Source organism: Mesitornis unicolor, unplaced genomic scaffold (assembly GCF_000695765.1).
Source record: "Mesitornis unicolor isolate BGI_N332 unplaced genomic scaffold, ASM69576v1 scaffold10284, whole genome shotgun sequence".
Lineage (NCBI taxonomy): Eukaryota > Metazoa > Chordata > Aves > Mesitornithiformes > Mesitornithidae > Mesitornis > Mesitornis unicolor.
Window position 1 is genome coordinate 45,812 of NW_010182035.1, and position 18,633 is coordinate 64,444.

Genomic DNA, 18,633 nt, shown 5'->3' on the forward strand with positions numbered 1-18,633 from the left:
AAAGAGGTGTGTATACCACATGAGACTGCCTGTGGAAGAGCTCTGCTAATGCTTTTTCTAGTCTCAATTTGAACTAAACAGGGCACATGACAGATTCACCATGCTGTAACCTTGAACTGCACTATCAGACTATACTGTAACGATCTACAAATGCACACTTCAGCCACTTCATGTGCCTTAGAAGAGATGAAAAGGACAACTTCACCTCTAAGACTTAAAAATTCAGATTGCACTTGAGTTCACTGGGCAAATGAAGACCCCCTGCCCACATCACAAGATTAGCATTGCCTTATTTTGGGAGAAGAGTTTTTCAGATTAGGACTGGACAAAGTCACATCCATCTTGGGGTACTGGCACCAGGCATCAGTTGCCAGCCACTATCAGCAGCACAATTTACTACATGATTTCTCTTTTTGAAGGTCTTAAGATAACACACTGCAATTTAACTTTCTCCTCTCCCACTTCCCTAAAATCTCAAGTTACTGCTGCAGATCTGACACAGCGGATCTTACATTGAAAGCAGCATCAAACTGGGTGAGATGGAAAGAATAGTTTTCCCACTGCTTCCACCTACAAAAAGGTTAGTGAGCTGAACCTTAGGCTCCAGAAGCCTTGCACAGACAACCTGTGACAAAAGCTGCTCTTCCCCAAATAGGCTAGAATTAGTTGGTCAAGTCACAAGTGGCTTGAACAGCTGTAGATGCAAGTGCAAAAACAGGTCAAAGGAGCAAGAGAGACCCATATTATTTCTGTAGTTGAGAGTTTCAGAAAGTCCACATCATTGGCACTTTTGAAGTATGAAGATTTGGACTGTGGGGCAGGAAAGATCCTCCAGCTTTAAAGCAAAATCTCTATTTGATTAGACATTGCTACAGCTCCTGCTGCTTTGAGAACTGTCCAGTTGCTCAACTCATTTTAGGAAACATTTGCTTAAAAATGGGTCATCAGTTGACTGGCCATCTGCTGTAGTGAAAGAATTGTGAAGTTACATTTGACAAGAAGCAGCTTCCTCATACCTCAGAAACATGAAAACCCATTTTAAAGCCTGGCCCATCAAGAATGATCTTTACAACATGAGAGAAAGAAAAGTTTTTCCAAGCTTTCAGAAGAACTGGCAGGACTTGGCCAAAAAGCAAGAGGCAAAACACTTGCCTTGCCTCAGCATTAACCTCTCTGGACAATACCAAGCCAGTTCTCACTCTCCTGATGTTCATGTTCTGGGCCACTCAACTGAACTGCATTGCCAGTCTGGGGTCCCAGGGAGGAAGGCAGAGCTTCAGCCACTTGGGGAGCTGTGCAGAGAGCCCCTGGTTTTGACAAGGCTCTTATGTTGAGGAAGGCAGACATTTTGTCCCCAAAGGAGGTCAAATGCACACTGACCTTTATCGGTATCCACGTGTTGGGTCATATGATGGGCTCTTCACCTCAACAGCAGTATTGGTACCAAGGACGACTTCTGTTCCTCTAGCGCTGTTTGAAGTTGATACTCAACACAGTAAAACTGGATTGAGGAAAGACACATGAAGCACAGGAAGGGCAGTTTTGTTTCCTCAAGGCAGACAACCATGACCTGTGTAAGCTACAGCTGTAGTATACTAAGAAAGTCTAAACACTTCTAAAATTGTAACCCACTGGAGATAAAAACCATATTCCCCTACACACCTAAATTTATACTGTATCTATTTGATGTGTACAAGTGTTGTTTACGCTCTAATTCTGTTGAAGCGAGAAGATATTTAAGTCATATCCAATGAATATTACATGAACAGCTACTTAAGCAAAAATCTGAAATGTCTTTTATGACAGATTTTAGTGATATACAGATGCAGTATGAATAAGAAGATAACAGAGACAAGATATCCATCAGCTAAGAATACTCTTGCTAACTGATACCCTAAAATAGTTCTTACAGAACAGCCACAAGCATGGCCAAGTCTTGCTATAGCTTTACTTGGTCATATCTTTTCTTTGGGAAAAAAAACCAAAACAAAAAACCAAACCAAACCAAACAAAAAAGGAAACCTGGATTTATTAACAAGGAGAATGTGCAGATATCCACAGTTCATTGTAACAGGCCAAGGTGACTGGCCTAAGGCAAATTAAAGGAATTTCCTGATATGATAATGCACCTTTGCTATAATAATTAGTTATTGCTTTATTAAAACAAAACCCCACCTCTCCAACCTACTGAAGTTCAGGGACAGGGCAGTCCAGAAGGCTTGTTCCCCTATATTACCAGACTGAAGTCTTGCAGCTTGTTTCACCCCTAAGCTATAAACTAAAGTGCCTGGAACACAGACCAAGGCTGAAGCAATAAAGTGCTAATTGATGTAGGAAGTGTGACAGGAATAAACTTCACTGACACTGCAATAGAGAAAGCCCTAAGAACGGATTAATGAGACTACAATATTGACAGAACTAGCAGTTTAAAAAAAAAAGACTGACCACAAAGTTTCAGTCTCCAGATTGTCATGGGACAACTTTCCTTCCAGGGGATAGACTAGAGTCTTTAATAACCATCTTGGCACAGAGCATAACAGCCACTTGAGGGAAAAGCACAAGTGAGTAGGCATCTTTCTTGCAAACAGCTTTCACACTTCACTTTGCATATTAAAACTAGACGAGGATGTCTGGGTGTAGAAAAGGAATTCAAGTGAGGAAGAGCCAAGTGTCTTACAGGAGTCAGTAATCCTACATCATTTTCATAGATATGGAAATAGTTAGCAATGCAAAGATACCATTTTAGTTGCACAGGGCTAGAGACATCCAGTTCCCCATCAACTGTAAGGCAAGTCATGTGTCTGAAAACCACTTGATGTTTCGAAAGCTAAGGAGAAGAATTTTAGTATGATTTACCTTGACACAAGGGGAATAAATCTAAGTAGATACCTTCCTCCCACCCCTCTGACAAATTAATCCCTAACAAAGTACGTACGTCTCTATGAAATATTCTTAAAAACAGATTGAGCTCACAGAAAGATTCTGCAGATTCTTAGTCACTAGTTTCCATTTGGAAGCCAGAGCCAGATTTAAAAAGCTCTGGGTCAAACAAAAAAGTCCAGTACTAAAGATGTCTACATTTAAAAAGAGGCAAAGGTGACAAGAATGTGACTGATCTGGTCTTGGTGTGAGAACATGTTTACATAGAAACATTAACTGGTATTACCAGCCTGTAGGTTTTCTCTGCCTGGAGTCCCAGCATAAAGACATCCCAATGCACAGATAACTGAAGCATGGAAAAGTTCAGTATTTTTAAACTGACTGACTTGTATAAGTGCATACCTAGGAAGCAAAAGGCTCCCTTGAGATGGTGCAAGGCTGGAACTCCACTTACAGTCAAGCATCTGCTTTTCCAAGCCACATTTTAGTGACTTACAGACTGACTCACTCACTGGGTTGTGGCTTGATACAGGGTTTTTCCAACACCAAGACAGCTAAGAACAGAGCCATAGATACCCTCTCATTAGACCTAAACAAATGCTGCAGATCAAGTTTTTGACCAGCAGGTGAAAGGATTTTGACATTTGAAACTCCTGCTATATTAAAGCAAGCAATCTTGCTAATCTTTAGCTCAATAACCCTGTAACAAGTCACAGTCGGCAAACTAATTCTTCAAGCAGAGCAGTAAATTACAAACCCAAGTGACTATTTATGCAGAGATGCTCTGACCAGATATTAACCTCCGCTTTAATTCCACTTTGGAAGAAAACATTGTGATCAGACCCCAGCCATAGGATATCAAGGAAAATGGAAACCTGAAGCAGCAGGTGAGGGAACAAGATCTTCCCAAAGGGGAGATTTACTTAAGTGATCCAGAGTCTTTGGGCCAATTACTCCTGGCCAGATACAGCCTGCTCTGTGTCTGAGCAGTGAGACTTTGTCTTCTCCCACTGGCAGATGGCATTGGCATACTGTACCACAAGCTTATCCATCCAGGTAAGAGGTTCTGGGAATAGCACGGACCCCTCAAAAAATCCCAGGTGGCCCCCATGAAGTGGCAGCACATGCATGACATTTTCTCTTTTCTCTGTAAAACAAAGGCAGAAAGTTCCAGAAGGTTAGTATCTTGGAGGTGAAAATGAAACCATGTTAAGTTGTGATCATCAACTCAACCCTTGGCATAGCATCTAAACCAAAGGAGCAATCTTGTGCAGAAAGCAGAAATGCACTGACAAAGGCCAAGGCTACTTTTAAGTCCAAAACACAATCTTACTGTTTCACAGAACAGGACAGTCTGCAGGAACCAATCCCAGTCAGTACAAGAAGGGTGCCCAAGAAACGCTGCTGGCTGGGCCCTTACAGCAATACCTGTATTGCCGTAAGAACGCTCATTCTTTAATGAACATCTTTAATTCACCTACATGGGACCTAGGACTGTTAGCATCATGTTGAGATGCACTAAGGTCTGGCAGTGTATCAGCCACTTTGTTCCATGTATAGTGAGAAAAATCCCTGTGCTTCCTTCTGTCTGGAAGCAGCTGTGGATAAATTCTCTGCTCACAGCTTTCAACCAGGAAGAGAATGAACCCTGCTTCCCTATATATACTATTTGTGTGACAAAGCTGCAGCCAGCTCTCTCTTCTGAGCTTCTAAAGATAGTTTGCTTTTTTTCTTGGCTGAAGATAGACAGCTCACAGAACTCCTTTCAAGGGAAAGATCTAGTTCAGTACCAAATAACACAGCCACGCATGTGCCCCCTCCTTCATAAAAGGGGGCTGTTCATCTGTATGTGATCAAGACTATCACTACAATAACCCACCATTAAATCCCAGTGACGAATGAAGACATGAGGAATAATTTTTCCATTCAAGAGTGTAACCTGAATGTAACCTCCTGGCTGTCAACAAGCCAAAACAGCAGAAGGTACCTGAAAGGACTCAAATTCTTCCTGCTCAAGGTTAGCCTTGTCAGTTCTAGCAACTGGTGATTTAAACAGGCTTAGCACACCTTCCACCAGATTACAGATATAAGGAGGCAAGTCAAGCTGCTTAGAAGTCATGGAACATGGTATGATAAGGAAGCTACAAGTACACAAATATGCACATCTGGATCAGACTACTTCAACATACCTGAAAGAGATCTTGGAATTGATAGAAGACTCTCATGCACAAGAGGGTCATCAGCAGCATTAACCAGCAGAAGAGGAACATAGATCTGCATCAAGAAACATGGCAGAAATGGAAAAAAACAGTAAGGAGTTGGTAGACTGAAATTTAAATAACAACTGTAAAGCATCTGAGCTTAATTCAATTAAGAAATCTTATTTCACAATTACCCTGTACCTGGAGAAGCATCAGAAACTCAGAAGAGTTGAAATTTAAGACTGGCAGCTTTTCACTAATGGAGTACTATGCAGCAATTGGTATTTTTTTTTTTCCAACTCACTTGTATGAAAGAGACATCAGGACAGATAAAGACTGAGTCACAGATCTTCCCCATTCTCAGAATTCAAATAGCTACACCCATTTTTGCTCTGTATCGCTTTGGACATCAGACAGCTACTGCCAGCTGTGTTATGGACATCTTGGTTAAAGTCCAGGAAACTCCCTTGGAACATCTCCATCCTCTGGCTCAGCAGATCAAGGAGGAATCAATCTTCCCGTTTCACTTCTGCAAAACTTTGGTCTGCTAAGCATCTGCCTACCAGAGAGCAACCTGACTCTTCCATAGTATCTAGCAAGTCTTTCTCCCTTGAAGCTGCAAGCTTTATGCCATCACCCATTTCCCGCCTTACCCTCACTCACTCAGAGTGGGTCAGCTGAATGTGTGGCTTTATCTAGGTCACTTGGGTGCTACTACCTGTCAGTTATAAGCTCTTAAGAGTCCAGAGCATTTAGCCCCAGTATTAGTAGTAGCAAGAACTGAAATCCCATTCCAATATATTGTTCCTGATTATTTCTGAAAATGCCAGCTAAGACAGTATCTATGTATCAACAACAGAAACCACAGTGCATTTTCTCTCCAGTAGGAAAATAAAGGTACAGGAGCAGTCTGTAATGCAAGAGCTTACCCTATGCAAGTACTGCAGGCAGCTTTCTTCTTCATAGTATTCCTTCAGAGAATTGTAGCCATGGAACTTCCTGAAATAGAGAAGGCTGTCATTGCAGTCATCTGCTTCTAGTACTTCTGTAATTCTTAAGTGAGGACATGCGTACAGAGATAGAAACAATGCCTCAATTTTCAGGCTGCTTTTTTCTTTTCCTATCCAGTGTCCCTGCAAAACTCACCTTTGGCAGCACATGCCCTTATGCTCTCTATGTTTACGCAAGCATTGTGATAACACGGACAAGTTAAACATGCAAATTGAAGTCTAGCAGCCTTTAGGGCATTTCTTTTAAAGTATTCCACATAAGGAATTGTACATATGGAAGAAAAGGTTATGATCTTGTTCATCTCTACCTGAAAGCCTTTTCAAATACAAACCCACCACTATTTATGTACCTCAGACATACTGGACAAAAAGGCCTGTGTATAACCCACTCCCAACTCACTGTTGTTGCGGTTCTTTGCCAAATCTTTAGCACTCCATCCCAAACTAAGAATTCAGAAAACCTATACTCAAGTGTGGTTTTTTGTTTTGTTAGAGACAACATCGCTGTTGGCCCAAACTATAAAGGCCTCAGGGATAAGGAACAAGTAGGGAGATTTTCCTAGGAATGGCTTTTAAAAAGCATCCAGCAATACTCCCAGTCTGTCAAAAGCATTATAGCTGTGTAGCCAGCAATTTACAGCTGCATTTTGGAAAGGTGTCAATACCTGATACAGACCATGCCATGGTATGAACGCTGCCACTGAAGAAAGTGCTGTCTTGTTTTCAAGGACACAAGCAGTAAGAAGCTACTGCTTAATAAAGCAGAGAGCTTAATCTAGGTGTTAATATGACAAGTAATACAACCTTTTTTTATTTCAGCAAACCCTAATGTTTATTCAGAAGGTAGTAGTGTTTTGGGGGGAAAAGGTTTTGGTGTGGTGTTATTTTTTTCTTCCTCCTTCTTCAAAATTCAAGCAGGGTTAAGGACATCCAAGAGCAGTTCTGAGCTGCTTTCCACATTCTGCACTGTTTTTTGCTAGAACTTGCTGGCCTCTTCCTACACCATTGAAGGCTGAAGGTTCAGATGTTACTGCTAAATAAATGCCTCCTGGATGATTTTACAGAAGCTGTGACTGTCAATAGTGAGGGCTTTTTTATCTCCCTCCCCTGGTAAGTTGTATTCAATGTGAAGGCAAGGAAGAATTTGAGGTTGTCAGCACTGTATTTCAGCAGATTCCTACAGGCACAGCAAGGGGCGTGCAAGAGCAAATGCAAGAGCAAGAGGTAGTTTCAGAGATCTGTGTAGGAGCAGAGATTTGCCCTTCATACCTCATAACATTATCGTCAATCTGCATAAGGGATGTTGCTGTATAGAGTTTGCTCAGATCAGCATCCGACAGGCTTTGTGGCTTCTTCATGTTGTTATCTCCAAAGAGAACTTGCCTGAAAGAGTAACATCAAGAAAAACACTCAAATAACATAACAAGGGCAGCAATGCCATGACCTGTTCAAGGACAGTTGAGCTTACCAAGTCTGCCAAGATAAGACTAGAAGTGGGTTACATATACATGAGGCTTTCTTGGGAACAAGCACAGCTTATTTGTCTACCTCCCTATGCTATTGCTAAAGCATAACAGAAACCCTAGCTGCCTCTTTACAGGGAAAAAAAAAATTCCTGTTATACTGAAAATCTGCATGAGGGGCCTCTAAAAAGAATCTTCCCAGAACAGACAGCACTAAGTATAATTTGGAACAAAGGCTGCATATTAGAGGCAAGGTCCTTTGGCTTCAAACCAAACCCATGGGTGGCTCTGGTGAGAGCACTAGCAGTCCGGGCATAGCATCTCCTCCACCATCTGGTCCTGAAGTCTCCCCAGCACAGATATTAGATTGGTTCACAGCAGAAATTACTTGGGGCATTACCTTAGCAGAAAGCTATTTACTATGGACACTTGTCATAATTAGTTATTGCCCTCAGGAGAGGATGTGTTTCTTCACCAGAACAAACTGCTCCCTTAACAAATAGAGCAAAACCCCCAAGTTGGAAAGAAGTTTTTATTCCCTTTCAGAGGCAGCTGCAGGACAGAGTAGGAGGGAGGCCAGGTTTGATTTGAGGGAGCTGCCTTGGCATACAAGTGATTATGGAAAAAAGTTTACTTAACAGACTTGCTTTCAAGCCAGCATGGGAATTTTCTGGGTTATGAATTTAAGTGCCTTTTAATGGAGGCTTACCTAACTTCATATGTTAAATTTGGTCAAGTTGTCTAAATAATTGTCAATCTGGAATGAATTACGTGGATCATCCAACATGTCAGCTGCCCTAATTCCTTGTACAAGTATTTCATACTGCACAAGAGTGTAAACAATGAACCAAAAGTTTGCAAGTGACATGTGCTCTTAATTGGAATGAGTCTTGGATATTCTCCATTTTCACTCAAGTTAGGCAACTTAAAATATGCACAGATGAGGTACTTACACATTTATTGCCCTAGAAAGCAGCACCTAGATAACTTTTGACAGAGGAAACAACAACATTGAGCATGTCACCTGTTTAACACACACATTCCTTTGATATGAGAGTACCACAGATCACAACAGAAGCACAGGGATCCTGCAACTACACTTGCACTTGAGGAAGGGGAGCACTAAGTATTTTGCTGGCTACATGCTCTTTCTAGAGGTGCAGCTAGAAGACAGAGCTACAATTTGACTATTTGCTTATTTGATAAGCAGCAGCCCCATACAGCAGATCTTGAAGATTAATCCTACCTCAGGCAGGCAGCAGAACAAGAGGCTCCTTGAATAGGGAATTCTTTGGCTAGAAGTGAAACAGATGCAGAATACTCTACTTTGAAGTTTAATTGCAGTGTTTTCTTGTGTACATTTTGTTTCTTCATTAAACAAGGTTCTTCAGAAGGCAAAAAGACAACAAAGCCTACTTTCTTCTAACACGATCACCAAAGCTGATTTGTGTATTTTACAGTATATGGATGGATAAGATTAGCATGGGCTCCCTTTCTCTTTTGGTTCATCTAAAGCCCACCAACCAAGGAACTGGTGCATAATCTTTCAGGAGTCCTATTTTTAAGGACCAAGACAACAAATCCAATGTAGCAACTGACCCAATCACTATCAGTGTAAGTGACGTACTGTACCTGTGAGAAAGAATGATCTTCTTCATGTTGTCAGCCATGAGGAAGTTATAAAATCTTCTGCATTGATCCCACTGCATGAAGGTTTCCTGTGCCCTAGAAAAAACACAGTGCAGAACAATCAAAGCTGAGGTCTTGAAAGATCAGATTAATACACTGTAACATCTCATGGCAGCCTAGAGGCTATGTAAACAAACCTCCAGGCTTTCTCTGCCACGGCTTAACCTTTTCCAGGAAGTGACTTGCACTTTGATGAAAGTTGGTAGTATCAGAAAACACATCTGCAGTCTCATTTTGCACAATGCAATTAGCTGTTTCAATCAGAGCATTTAAGAGCCATCAATCAAGATCTGCAACACTGACAAGAGGATTTTAGTATCCCTCTGCATAAATTGAATGTAATTTACCTAATGGGACTACCAAGAAAAGGTCTAAAACTTGCTGTTGAATAGTGTTGTTTATTGTGTGTATTAGCACTGCAGAGGAAATAATTTGTGCTGATGTTTCTAGTATGTACAGGCACTGTTATTGTTTTAGCTTCATTGGCAGATGTAGGAATAAATACTAGTTGCAGCTGCAAACAGCATCTGTGTTGAAGTCTTTACCTATTCTCCAAGCAGAATAGCACTTCACAGCTTATCTGTTGTTAAAACAGAATTAAAATAATCTGGACTCCTGTGAGCTCTGCCAGATACCAGCACTCCTTTGCTATGCAGGGTCATGGGCAGGTTATATAGCTCTACTCTTAGCAGGGTTTGCTGTTACTGAGGGAACACACTATCATTTACTGAGCAACCTAAGAATGCTGGGAGAATTTGCAGCTACTGAAGTACTCCTACAACTTAAACATTAACATACCATGAGAACTACACCAGATTGAGCATGACTTCCCCAAGCCACAACCTGCAAGTCCCCTACCAGAGCAAAAGCAAGCTATGTTTGCTTGCAGTAAGCCATGCTGCAGTATGGGATTTTATTTTATTGTATTTTAAAAAAAAACAACTTCCTTATCTTTTTGTCTAGCCAGACTACATCTACCATGTTTATTCCAGGACAAGGGAATGAAGGAAGAGGGGAAGGCACACACTTCTTTCTTCACAAAAGATGTTCCCAGCAAAGCTTTTAAAGTTATTACAAGACATTTGAAGTTAAAGCTAGTACATTTCCCTGCAGTTCCTGTGTACAGCAGTATTCTTAATACTAAGAGCTGCAAGCACTGAGAAAAGGCAGCTTATGGTATTTCGAGGACTGCACAGGTTTCAAAGCTGAGGACTCTCCCCACAGCCTGCAGCAATGGCGAGGATGCATTCCACAAAATCAAGAAGCAGAGTCAGGCCTGTGCAGGCAGAGATTAAGGACTAAAGAGACACATTCCCGTTTAGCCTCAGGGAACAAATTCCCCACTCTGTTAATTTACTAAATTAAGAGCCTCACATTCTTCTGGCAGATCCTAGTGTTGCTGCTACTTTGTTACACCCATCTGTGGGACTCATGCTTAACCCTCTCGAAAGGCGTTCACATTCCAGATCCCTGTTTCATGTTGCTCACCACCACTTTTCTTTCACTTCCTAAAGTTAGGAAGATAAAGGCTGTACAAATTAATAAGAGAAGAAAACTTACCTAACTGGTCATGTCTACTGGGTAATCCACTTTCATGTAGCCCAGCAGGATGAAGGCAGTTACTTTAACCTACCAGACCAAGCCCAGGAAGGCTAAGACTTAACCATTCCACCTGGAGGTGCTTCATGCCGCCTCCTCCCTCCTACTTCTATAAGTAGGGTCACAAGGCCCTCCCTATCCTGTCTTTTGCTTAGTAGATATTTACTGATGTTGCTTTCTTCTAGCTCTTCAGCTAATTAGCATTAAAAAGCAGGGGGAAATATTAGGTAGGGAGACCCAAGATCTGAAAAGCCTTCCTGAAGTAATGCATAGCAGTTGTTTTGTGACTGGAGGTCTGCTAGTAGATGTCTACCCAGCAGGTGGAGTCAAGAGCTCAGTAATCTTCGCAACCCACTGAAGACCTGCATTAAATTCAGACAAGCAGCTGTTATTTTTCCACACGAATATCCAAGTGTGGTATTGTTAAACACATTGTCCTTGCCCTGCTATTCTACCAGCAAATCATGACATACTACTACAGAAATCGGCTTAGAGAACAGCACTACTCACAACATTTTGGAAACCAGAAATACAATATTGTGTAACTGCAGAAGATGGACCAAGTGAAACGCAGCCAGATGTGATCCTTGCAAACCCTCTGATGGCTGCAATTGAGAAGCTGGCTTCAAAAGGATGCTCTGTGCTCCATGCCAAAAACCTAAGGACGTTTTTCTTGAAATAAAACAAACTGTTCCTGAAAGCATGTCCAGATTCTAAGGATGTTAACTCATAGGGACCTAGCAGCAGATTATACACTCTTAAGAGTAGTCACATCTGATTTAAAAAGATATTAGGTATGCTGGAATATTACTGACATGCATATCAAGCTTTCAGTCACATCTTAATGCTTCCATAAAAAGCTTCTTACTTTCACCTGTAAGAACTTAACTCATAAAAGGTGTCTTCAGAGTGCTGAATATCAAACTGGTCCCCACACAGGCAGGGCACTAGCAGCATCAAGAGAGTTCCAGCCCCCCTGACCAGGCTGGGAGGCCAAATTCCATAGCAAGCCCCTCACAGGGTTGCCATAGTAGCACCATTTTTATCTGCCCAGAGGATCTTGACCCAAATACCCTAGTGTCAACAGTCCTTTTTGCCTTTCTAATAGTCTCAGGGCTCAAAAGTGCAGTTAAATTACTGTAAAGTCAGCTGTGCCTTAGTAGTTGTCCATATGTACAGACAGTAAAAACTGAAAGCAGTAGCTTAGCCAGTTCCACTGTTTTATAATTTTCATTACCTGTGCATACGTCAAAAGTTACTGCACATCAGTGGAGCCACCAGTTTTCAGGCAGCAATGCTGTACCGAGATCCTCCATCAGCAAATGCAAGTGTTAGCACTAGGTGGAGCCGTTACTGCTCTTGTGAAGTGCTAGAGCCTTGGCTTTGAGGTGGGGAACCACAAGTTAACATTTTAGGTAGACTTTAAGGCTATGAGCCTTCTCCTTTCCACCTTCCAAATTATATAACGTGGTTGCAAGCATCTCCATCTCCTCAGCCCGCAGCGCTGTTTCAGTGGCACACACTAAGCAAGGAGCATGGACTGAGAGGATATGAGCTGTGTATCTCTTCTTAGTTTGCCCAGGTACAAGTTGCCAGATGAAACTGCACACTGAAGTCTAAAAAGCTATTGAGGGATACTTCTCAGTGGTGAGAAAGTGTAAATTGTTACTGGCAAGCCTGGCATAATCTCAGCAGTTTGTCATGCTGCCCAGCCTGCCTGGTTAATTACACCAGGACTGCATGAGGGATGCCTCCTCTTAGGAGGCTGTAGCAATGAAACAGAGTTAGGCCAGCTCACATGCACAGACCAGAAGCTGCCAGCATGTACCCGGCCAGGTACAGAAAAAGCCTTATTTACCTTATAGACAGAAAGCTTGTTTGTGCTGCCAAATCAACAAAGCTCTGGCTGTTCCTTCAGGAGGGTGGCATCCCACATGCTGCAGCCTGTCAGACCAGTTCAATGCTAGAGAAGCAACGCACTCTTCACCTTGCCCTTTCCACATGCACCCTGCTAAGGACCTGCCCCCTCCTGTACTGCCAGAAAAGACCAGCATGGAGAATTCTTTAGACTTACCTCAGTGCACTGTACCCCTGACACACGCTGACGCAGCACAGGACGCGCTCCTGGTTGGCCTGGCTCTCTCCCAGGTATTTGCACACAATGTTTCCGCCCAGACTGAAGCCCACAACAACCAGCTGGGTCTGAGGGTAGGTCTTCTTGATGTAATTCACCATGGCACTAAACTCCCAGGTGCAACCTAAAAATAATGATAAAGTCAATAATCATCTTCTAACATACCTATATTCCCACTTCGAGCCTCAGTTGTGTGCTTTAAGTTCAGCTTCTCACCCTTTCTAACTTTTCAATAACCTTAAGGTTTTAAGAGCTCTGATTCACACATGTGTTCATGTATCTGTTTTACGAGTCCTCTGGACCTTAGCTCATGCCTAGTTCTGACAGAGTGCCAAAGTAAGATGAAATTAACTTGCTTAAGAATCACGGCAACAGCTAATCTGACTATCCAAACTCTTCTTTCTAAAGCAGCTTAAAAAGCAGAGTCCAACAACTCCAGGCTTGACATGACTATCTAAGAACAGTGCACATCATTAACTTTGAGGCAGTTTGCCACTTCTGAACTTAAGCAGGGTGTCTAGAAAGCAGTTTGCTCCTTTGCTGCCATGGATCCTCAAATCCATGCTGATGCAGGGAGGTGATGGAAATGCAGAGTTGGCTTGTCAGGACAGAGCTCTCAGTGGACAGTTGCCAAGCCTCTGGAATCAGAGTGAAGGATTTAAGCAGAGGCAGCTAGCTTTTTTTAACCACAGGAGATAAAGATACTGCAGCTTCCTAGAAGATGTATGGGTAACCCTTCTTCAAGCAAAGAGGTAAGCACCTCTATACAGATCTGATCTGCTCTCAGCTAACATCCATTTGCAACCTACAGGCACTTCAGGATCCAGCTTCTGACAGTACTGAAGTCTTCAGACTGTTTGACATATTTGAAGGCCTCCACACACGCAACATCTTACTACCTACAGCTATTTCTCTTGCCTTTGAGTTTGGGGGAAAAATAGGAAGAGAAGCAGCTGCAAAACTGATGGCATTAGTACAGTGGTATCAACTGTCTATGCACTTTGTTAGCGTTCCTATTGGATTTAAGGCCACCAACCACACAGGAGGCACCACATGAACAACAGAAATAAGAATCCAGCTGTCTGTTCCTGTCTTAAGAGTCAGCTCTACCCTGTGGTACTCATTCAGGGAGTTAGGTCCTAAGAGTTCGGCTTCTACCCTGTGTCAACCTGACACTGCTCCAGCATGTCCCCACCCCAACTGTAGCCTTGTTTGACATCAGACTCAAGTTCTGGCTAGCTCTGGAGTAGATGCTGAGCACCAGAGGTTGTGCTTGCTTCAATGAAACAGCAGGCTTCTGGCTAAGCACTTCATCAGGGTATGGGCACTCCCTCATGAAAATCCAAATGAGCAATTTTTCTCAAGATTACAAATGCTGCATTGCTCTACTTTCCTCTGGAAGAAGCCAACAGTCAAAATACTTCAGTGTTTGACCTTCATGATTTGGGGGCAGCTGGCAACTATTTCAGAAATCCAAAACTAGAATAGCAACAGGTCAAGCTTGATGTAAAGGCTGGAGGATTCAGTGAATTCCAGATTTAGGCTACTTGCTCCTCAACAAGTATGTCAGGAATCCAGCAAAAGTTGGAAGGATACTAGGATATTTGGGTTGGAGGCAGAGTAAAGCCTGTTCATGATCTTGCTGGCACTCCATCTAACAAGCAAGTCTGCCAAGTGATTTACTGTCTTACTCAAAGGAAGTTCTAGGCATTCCTTGCCCTTTCCAAGGCTATAAGAGACACTGAAATGTATGTATCAAGAGATGCACTACAAAATAACTCCCTAAGGTCTAAAAGCAAAAGCTCCATGGAAGAAAGCTCTCAACTTTTATCAAAAAAATCAAATGCTTTAAGGAGGCCAATCTTAGTTCCCAAGACATGGTAGGCTCGAAGTCATTAGCCTAGGGCCTCAACACAAATTGAGGTACTTGGTATTCATGAAGTGTTTTCCACTGAGGAGTAGATTTAATAACTATAAAACAAGCAACAAAGCATTACAACCTATTGCCTGCCAGACCCAGAATTTCAAAGCACAGTTTTCTATTTTGGCAGTTCAACTGTTCAAGATAAACATTCAAACTGTTAATCCAAACTCCTAGCAGTATCTTAGTTATCTTTAAAAAAGAAAAAGAAACCTAACACCAGTCTGCTAAACCCACAATTATCTCCTGACATAATGCACCTATAGATGTTTGCAGTAAGGAGGGAACATGAGGGCTCAGGAGAACTCAGAACAAGCAGATCAGGTTGCAGGCAAGAAGGCCACATTTTACAAAGATCACATTACTGACTAGCAGAGCAGTTAAGAATAACTGGAGTCACCTTTAATACAGTTCCAAATGCTATATACCTTTTAATTTCTAGGTTAAGAAAAATTTCTTTACATTGAAGGAAAAAGCCCAAAATCATCGTAGTAATGCACTACCACTTCTGTAGCTTTACTGTCACACTACAGACTTGTCCCTGTTCCTTGACATTTGTGTTACATCCAGGGACCAATCTTCCTGTGTTCCTCCTAGGACAGAAATGTCCTTTCTGGATAGGCTAGTACAAAATCCTCTTGTATTACATTTTACAAAGCCTCAGAAGTAGTGTTTATACTTCAGAGCCAGGTTTGTTTCACAGTCCACTAATCTGACGTTTCAGCAATTCTAAAAATCAGAGCAGGCTCTTTGCAGACACAAGAGGTTTGGTTTTGGTTTGGTTTTTTCCCCCCAAAGAAGTTCTTTCCAAAAAACTGCCTCCTTGATTAGGATACATGTGTAAGAGCTAGGAGAAGGAACAAGGCAAAGTGAATCCCAGTATTAGCCTCTCCTCTTCCTCACACAAATTCAGTTTAGTTCCTAAGCAGTAGTACAAAGTTATCCTCGTTCAGGATATCGGAATCATTCAGATACAGCTGTTGCACTATGCTATTACGAAGAAGGCCGATCAAGCCCTAGATACTCCACAAGCTTGAAAATAAGTCCCCAGCTGTCATTAACTACCTACCGTACGTGAACATTCGTGGAGAAGTGAGCTCAATATTTGGTAAGGCTCCCAAGTGATTCAGGACAGCACATCTGTAGCCATTTTTCTGTGCGTAGTCAACAAAAGTGCGGATATACTGCTTTTCACTGTGGTTAGCAATCCCAGGACAGATTACCATCGTGACATCCTCTGTGCACATAAAGAGAGGGAAGTTAAGTAAATGTCACTTCATGCAAATTAAGATATTCAGAAGGTTACCATTTCAGATCCATGGGAAACCATCTAGCAGAAGCAAGCTAAATATCCTACAAGTCTGCCAAAAACCCAGTACGGGACAGGAGGCTAGCAGCTCTGGTGCTACAGATGTGAAAAAGTAATTCACATCACAGGAGATAAACAGTTTTCTAACTTCAAGGAAAGCTGCCTAAACAGCTCTCCATGCACTGCCTAGAGACCAAGAGTAAATTCTTCCCTTTGAAGGATGTTTTTGACATTACACATGCTCTGCCTTCTGACAGCCTGTTGTGACTGCTAAGTGTGTACAAGCTCTGGAGCCCACTGCTCTTTCATGCACTGAGTAGACAGGCTACACTTTTTCCATCATTTCCCCTCCCGAGTTGGGTGTAACACAGATCTTCAAAATGAAGCTTTGCTAAGCACAGACATTGACATTAGCCATCATCTGCTTTGTGGCTAATCTAATGATATTTGATCTGCTGACACTGTTCACTAGTTTAACAAGATGTTATTTCATCAACTAAGAAAGTAATCATTGTAATTCAAGTAAGCACAGCAAATTACATTCAGGATTAGCATATGCGCTTCAAATCAGCTATTAGACTCTTTGCACTTCTGTGCAAAGCTCCACAGTTAGCAGCTCTAGCCACTGAATTTTTGCTTCATTAGGAACACACTGCTCAGATTCTCTTTGGTGATAAAGATAACAGTAGCTGTTCTTGTGCAGCGTTATACTATGAGGAGCTCAACACAGCGTTAAGAAAAGAACTCTGCTTTTTCTGAAGGCCAAATGGGAATCATGGGCTTACAATGAAATCAGCTACTGCAGGGGTAAATTGTACCTCTGAAGTTAAGCCACAGTAACTCTGTTAAGTTTTGCTGTTACTAGTAGCAACAGTGAGTTTGAAAGCCCACGTTCACTCTGAATATACATACACAACTTTGTAAGGAATCACCATGACTTTTCCATGGAGTTCTCTTCGTGTCTGGATTCCTTCATACTCTGTGCACATGGAGTTTGTTTGCATGCAGATCTTGAAAGAGCTATTGTTAGTAAAGACTCCCAAGAACTTCTAAGGGAGAGATAAGTCTAGTTTCTTTTCCATGCACACCAGGCAATGAAGAACCCCACCACAGCCTTAACAGGCAAAGGCCACCCCAAACAAGGCCTTCCACCAGGTTACTTTTGCCAGCCTCTCACTTGAGACACAGGTTATGGAACATTTCTTCTGTTCCTTAACACCTCATCTCTTGCCACAAACAGTTAATTAGTCTAATGCAGTGTCTCCTGCTGTCTGAGACATAGGTATACAGCAAGATGGCCCCATAGCCTCCACATATTAGTTAGTATCGCTTAGCAGCCCCCTGCAATCACCAGAAATAACATCTATCCTTCTGATAAATCAAGTAGCAGTGTCCTCAATCATCCCTCAGAGCACAGAGCCAAGTTTAGCAGCTCGATGCAGCCAGCAGCTGTTTGACTGACCTCCAATGCAGTGCTCGGACTGCGGCTCAAAGAGATCAAAGGTGGCTGTTGCTCCATCTGGCATTGTGAGGTACTTGCGAAGTCCATACGGATGTGGTGATCTCACTCTCCCCATTTTTCCATAAAGGGCAGTCTGGATATGTCCACTCTTTCACCAGATCAGAGGTGGAATGTACCTGAAAGAGGCAGTAGTTTAATTGCTTATCCCTGCTGTGTTAGTGAGCCTTTGAGAACACATAAGCACTCCCATGAGAAATCTCCCCCTCACTACCAAATATAGTATACCAAGTACAGTACAAGATTGTTTTTTGCTAAGACTGAACTGGCAGCACTGATCTTTGTAGCCTTACACAAGGGACTGATATGACCTCAAAGCTGACAAATCAGAACTGATAGCAGCCAGGGAAGCCAAAATCCAGACATTCTTCTGTATCAAAATGTTACATGCACAAACGCTTCTCACAAATACACAGAGGCCTTGTACCATAGTGAGACGGGACAGCATGTTGCTAGCCAACCAAACTGACCTTCAAAATTTGTAAACTGTTGTAAATCTCTTTTAATTGAAACATTGAAGCCTGCTGGGTTGAGCCACATGACCTTGCATAAGCACTTGATCGTACAAGCCAGCAGCAGAAACAGCAGGATTCATAGCAAGTTCTAGAAGAGCAAAAGCCCAAGACTCACTGGTTGGGATGACTTTACACAGAATTGCTTTTCTAGGTTAAGTGAAGAATGGTTATTTTGCCTCTCAAGCAAAGTTAAGTAGAGCTGGGACAGTTTTAAGAGGACCTATCATAACTTGCCAAACTCCACTGAATGGTAAATCCCTTTCAGCATAAATGGGAGAACTACCAACTATGTTTGTTTATTAAGGGCATATTAAAGCTGGGTGACAAGGCAGATGGTCTTTCTTTTCCTTGCTTACCAGGCCTTAAATATATATATATTTATTATTTTTATTA

The 18,633-nt window shown here is 42.1% G+C and overlaps 1 protein-coding gene across 1 annotated transcript; it reads right to left on the bottom strand.

The window, feature by feature from the left end:
* Window positions 1-3,259: 3,259 nt before the first annotated feature.
* On the bottom strand, window positions 3,260-17,844 carry ABHD2 (abhydrolase domain containing 2; the record flags this gene model as incomplete). The annotated part of the gene is given in 8 exon segments (XM_010183637.1): window positions 3,260-4,027; window positions 5,070-5,154; window positions 6,011-6,080; window positions 7,361-7,474; window positions 9,187-9,279; window positions 12,917-13,100; window positions 15,967-16,134; window positions 17,669-17,844. Coding segments are annotated over 8 exon segments (1,087 nt in total), but the record flags the coding sequence as incomplete, so codon positions are not given.
* Between the last annotated feature and the right edge of the window lie 789 nt (window positions 17,845-18,633).